Raw genomic sequence first — 5,897 nt, 5'->3', positions numbered from 1 at the left:
CTGCCGAGACTCCGCCTCCCCCACGAGCCCCCCTCCCGCACCATCTCCAAACCCGAGCTCCGCCTCCACATACTGCGGGGCTACATTCCCCGTTTGACAGGGGCGGTGTGGCCGTGCTCCGAGCGCGCGTCCACGAACACCAGCCCTCGACGGGTTTGCTATTTCTGTCTATAACGCACAAGTTTTGACGCCATCGACTCATTGCCTGCCTAACTGTTTATCCAAGATATTGCTCAATTATTTCACCTACTGTATATCAACTACGTGTCCACGGTAACAAAGTGACGGGGCATCTCACAGAGTGTCTAATTAACATGTCACGTGGATGTTCGCACAAGTTTTAGGTTCCTGCTGTTTGAGCTTTAACACAAAAACAGAAAAGAAGGAATTACCAACCAGGAGGATGCCTTTATTTAATTCCTTTTTTAATTGCAAACTATTCAGCGAAAACTCGGGTTTTTAGAACACATATTTTTCAGTAATTTTCTGTATTGTGTTTGTAGAATATTATGTCCGAAATGAATGAATATATTACATATTTACAGTGGTAAGTAAGCCCCAGGATGTTTAGCATTGCTTTTCAAACTTTGCATTTCGCTGCCTGCAAAATATTTCCTGCGGGTTACTGCAACAGTCAAGTTATCTGAACGATCATCTCCTGAAAGTGAAGTCAGCTGTGGGCATGTCTTTATCAGGAGGTTTTGTTTAAATCAATTATCGTTTCCCCTCCTGTTTCCCCCTCGTCAGGGGGAAAAGGAGCAGGGTTTAATCTCAGCCAATATGTGGGAATTCAACCATAGCGTGGACAATACTTGAGATTTATCCATAAATACACCAAAGAGCAATTTTACACTCAGAAACATGTATGTCAAATCACAATAACACTGCCACGGGAATGATTTACATGTTCATTAAAACCATTTACAGGCACTGGCATGGCTGTAAGAGATCACCCAAATCTGACAGCCAGCTCAGTAGATGTAGTAGCTGTTATGTAACCCCTTACACAAGCGTAGCATTTTACATATTGAGCCGATAGGTGAAGGAATAGTATACAACACACTCAATATGTATAAATCATGGACAGAACACATTGATAACTCAGGAAAACAATGTGTAAAGCCAGATGTACCTGTTGCTTAAAGTCCAAAGATGCACCATTTTGGGCTTGAAAGTTAACTTAATTTTTAGTAATAAGAGTAAAAATAACGAGGGACCAAACTCACTGAACTCACGTTGAAGTGCACGTATAACCGTCAAAAATTTAAAAAAAAATCTGTAAATTATTCTGAAAATTTGTATTTAATGGGAGGTGTCAGCCCTTGCTGTCAGCACCTTGTGTGGTTGCGCTTTTCATCCCAATTTATAAATCTTTTCATTTGAGCCTTTTTCTAACATCTAATTGAGGCAAATCACGTCTTTAGAAATATGTTTGTAGAAATCCCTTTGACATCATATGTTGAGGGAGGATGTTCTCATCGTTTCCATGTATTGACCCTCCCCCACACTAAACCGCATCCTCTCGCGCATGCGCACTCTTGCAAGACCGCTGCAACTGCTGGTGCACGAGCAGCCAAGGTGTTTGCTTTTAACTTGAGGAACGACGGAGATGTAACAGTTTGGTCGATCGAGACACTGTATCTACTATAAAAACGGAAATGCACGGCTATGGAGGATGCTGCGATGTCTGTCGAATTTTGGGACAGGAAAATATTTATCCATGACCGTTGAGCCCATCGGGATTTCGGTCTGAAGATGAACTAATCTCCTTTATATTAAGACTGTGGCACACAGTTAATGGGGGGTGGGGGTTAGTGGTTGTCCAAAATCAGTTGGTGAAAATGGTCATTTTTGAGAAATGGCCGGTTTATGATGACATCATGCAGTTGGTATTTGTGGGCGGGCTCTGAGCTATGAGGGGAGAGGGGCGCAACCGGAGAGCAGCAACGGTCAGGCGCCATTAGCTAACAATGTGAAATTGGTGTGTGTGTTGAGTTAAGATGCATACGAACGGTTAAAAAATAACTTGACTGTAGCGACTGAGTATGCTTTGTGCATTAAGTGGAATACGACTGGTATTTTCAAACTCTTAAAAAGCATCTTATTTTGATTGAGAGAAATTGGTCGACGACTGAACAAGATGGCGTCGAGGTTTTTTTTTTTTCCCTCACTGGGCGGCGGCGCCGTGCGCGTTCTCGCCACATTGTTATTATTTCCTGTTTTCATATCCTGGATGGTTCTGCTTTGACTCAACCACTGCCACAAACCTAAAGGTGACCCGTGCATTTCTAATTTTAATTGAATCTATGGTAGTGAAAGACGTCAAAAGCATATTTCTCCATTGAAATATGACACAAACTGACGCGAAACAATAACTCTTTACTTTAGCATTCTTAGAAACCTGTGTAATTTAATGTTACACAAGCACCTCATGTCCCCGATTCACACTAATGAGCAACGGTTAGAAGAGTACATGTACATCACAAAAAGAGCACGCTACACTTAATGCTTTGAACATAGTTATGTTTAGCTTTGACACCATCTAGTGGGCCAGGAAGGTAACTACCTTTGGGACTCCCTTCAAAAAGACTGGAGGCAGTGTGAAATGTTAATGAAAGCAATGCAGTGATTTGGAAACGATTTAAAGCATTTATCTGAATTAAGGTCAATGACTTCCAATGCAACAATAAAGAATTTTAATGGACAACTTAAAAAAAAGGAGGGTAAATATGATTATTGTTGAATACTTGTCCGTCAGGTATTACTGCTTTAAACACAATGTGTTCTGCTCAGATACTTGTGAAAAATCATCATTAATGCACACAGCGTATTGCAGCTGGGAAGGCAACTCTAAAGCAGAGTTATATCAACATGTAGCGCAACATAAGCCGTTATCTGAATTAGTTTACAGTATTTATTTATAATCTTAACACAGAGAGGCAATATCAAACCACTTTCTGTGAATATTACAACAGCGTGGCTCCAGAGGAACTCAGATGTGTGCGTACCAGACCTTTTATCCACTAAAGACCAAAGTGATTAAGCAACTCAAATTCTGTATCAAGCAAGACAGGGAAAAACATTTTGCGTCATAAGTGGTAACAAGAGGTCTGTCCAGTTCCAAAACACTGACGGTAATATTAAAACAAGAGGTAATACAACACAACGCAACCTATTCAACCCTGTAAACTTTGTGGAAGTTATGATGAAGAAATTTAACATTTTTTCTTTGGTATTGTGTTATTCTTGATGTAGGGTAGGTTTAAACAGCTATGTACATTTATATATATCTTATATATGTACTTGGTAGTATTCATTATGACCTAAATGACCCAGTATTAAAAAAATAACTGGACATATGTAACATGCAATATATAGATTGTCCAGCTTGGCAGTGGGTTTAACCACAGTTTCCCTGAATCCACAAAGAAAAAAAACTAAATGAAAATCAACAATTACACAGCAAGCAGTGTTTCTCTGTCCATCTCTAGAAGTATTTTCCCCAAGAGATCAGAGGGGGCGCTCTAACAGATGCGTGCATTTTCCGTTCAACCAATGAACAAAGCAGAATAAACGAGGCTGTGGCATCCTGTCCAATCACAGCCGACTTTGTTTGGAGGTCGTTTATTGACAAGGAGAGAAGGTGACTTCTCGGGACGTGTAGTAGAACCACGTACATATTTTTCACTGTAACACCTCAGTTTTGGGGTTTTCCCTAAACAAATTGCCATGTCTTCCCTTGGAAGGGCGTTAGGAGTCCTTCGGGCGGGGTCACGGCTGCTTAGGAGCCGTCCAGGAAGGATAACTAACAGAAAGTAAGTCCGCTAGCATCTTAGCTGCTACATTAGCGTTAGCAATTACTCACAAGCACGTAAGAAAACAAAAGCTGTGGAGTGTTGGAACTTAGATTATAGTATCAAATGCACGTTTGCTTTGAATTTTATGTGGATTTATTAAGTCTGTGACTTCAACACGCCTTAATGTTTTAGGGCTAGTGGCGGACCGCACATTGAGCCGCAGTACAGACAATACCCGCAGCTAACGAAGAAACAGAAGTTCGAGTCCGAGTTAATCAGTGGTGCTATGTGGTTTTGGATCCTTTGGCACTGCTGGCATGATCCAGATGCAGTGTTGGTAAGTAATCGCTGTGTTGAGTCTGTTCCACCTGCAGCTGCGCGAGAAATATGTTGGGAGCCACGAACTACCAGTTACGTCATAGATTCTGTTAATGTTACCTGAACATGTTTTGGTTGAGTATGGGTTTTAAGTGTAGACTCTCAGTTTTATAACTGGACTATCTCATGGTTCAGACGCATGGTAGATTTGTTAAATAATATATTAAAGAAGTGGAGGCAGTATGGGGTAGCCGGATGAATTCTGAAGAGCTCGGGTGTACATTTTCTCCTCAGATGGACCCAAATGCAGCAAAGCTGACCGTAAAGCGCTTTACTGTATGTAGATAATGACCCAAAGAAAACAACCAGGAGACTTTTTTTTTTCTTTCTTTTAAACAGTGAATAGGTGGAATGTTCTGCAGTGGTCGAACCGTTGCCTGATTTTTCACTTTCAAAACCCACAGTTTTTAAATAACACTTCAGCTCCTGAAAAATTATAATTCTACATGTTTGAGAACATAGTTTTTGTAAGAACATATAGCTAAAATAACAGTTCTGTCAATGTCCAGATAGTTCCACACTTAACTTTATACATTCAATCACATACCCACATGTCTTTGGTCTTGATATTAACCCTTTATACAAGGCAAGTAGGTTAGGAGCTTCACTCTTTGCAACTGTAGTGAGCCAGAAAAAGGTAAAAAAAAAAAACCTTGGACTGCACAACATGTCCAACCAGCAACAAGAACAATACTACACTGATGTAAGTCGTGGTTCTAAGCCTGCAGAATGTCACCAAAACAAAACAACGGAATCATAGCACAGAAAACAGTATCGAAGGAATGTTTCCAATGTTGTGTTGAATCTTGGCCAGGAAGATTATTACAGTCTGTATGGAGTTTTTTTTCTGTGTATGGGTACAAAATAAAACTTAAGATATTTTTTGATTTACTTTATTCATACCTCTTTTGTAGGGTCACTTCCCCTGGCCAGATGCCTCTCAATGGACAGATGAGGAGCTTGGTATCCCTCCAGATGATGAAGAATAAGGTGATCTCTTCAGTTCGCATTACATAAATGAATCCTGGTACATGTACAAGCAGTTTTACTCAGATTACATGTGATTAAAGTGTTAAGCATCTTGTTTGTTTGTTTTTTTTACAAATTTTGATGTATGGTTGTTTAGAATAGAAAAATACTTTATTTATCCCCCAATGGGGGAAATTCAAAAATAGTTTAATATCATCTGAAGAAAAAAAAAATGTTAGAAGTAGATTTTGTGCGAGTTATACAAGTGCTCCCAATACATTTAACCACCATTTCAAAACATTTCCATTGTAGCTTTACAGAGTTAATTGGAAAAATAGTCCTGTCACAGGAGATGCTTTCGATTAGTCACAGTTACAGAAAGCATTACATTTTTTCTTTAATCCACTGTTGAAAATTTGTTTCTTTTCGCAGATCACCACAAGAGATTCCAACTGTTTGGCAAGTCTTTGCGAAGATCTTCACGATTTTTCAGAAAGTCATTGTTGTACATAGACTAATAAAATTATCTTTAAATTAAACCCACATCTTCCTTTAAAAGTATCATTGTCTCACCATTTAAAGGGGAACTACGGTATTTTCAATATTAAGCCTCTTTTCTGAGTCGTCTGCAATGTTTTAGAACCCCCCTCACCGCTTTTGATGTTTACTGCTGTCTCCGGTATTTGACTAATTTTGATTCTTCTCAACCTGCTTCAGAATGGCAAGTCATGTGCATGTGCTAAAAGGTCCGTA

At 39.7% G+C, this 5,897-nt stretch overlaps 1 protein-coding gene across 1 annotated transcript; it reads left to right on the top strand.

Moving 5' to 3' along the window:
- The first annotated feature begins 3,606 nt into the window (after positions 1-3,606).
- Positions 3,607-5,683, top strand: ndufb2 (NADH:ubiquinone oxidoreductase subunit B2). Its single transcript, XM_075471602.1, has 4 exons — positions 3,607-3,815; positions 3,990-4,134; positions 5,090-5,165; positions 5,577-5,683. The coding sequence occupies exons 1-3, from the start codon at positions 3,730-3,732 to the stop codon at positions 5,162-5,164; spliced, it is 306 nt and encodes a 101-aa protein (XP_075327717.1). The 5' UTR covers positions 3,607-3,729; the 3' UTR covers position 5,165; positions 5,577-5,683.
- The last annotated feature ends 214 nt before the right edge of the window (positions 5,684-5,897 follow it).

Source organism: Odontesthes bonariensis, chromosome 8, assembly GCF_027942865.1.
Source record: "Odontesthes bonariensis isolate fOdoBon6 chromosome 8, fOdoBon6.hap1, whole genome shotgun sequence".
NCBI classification, from domain to species: domain Eukaryota; kingdom Metazoa; phylum Chordata; class Actinopteri; order Atheriniformes; family Atherinopsidae; genus Odontesthes; species Odontesthes bonariensis.
The sequence above is the reverse complement of the archived record's forward strand: the minus strand, read 5'-3'. Positions and strand labels throughout refer to the sequence as shown.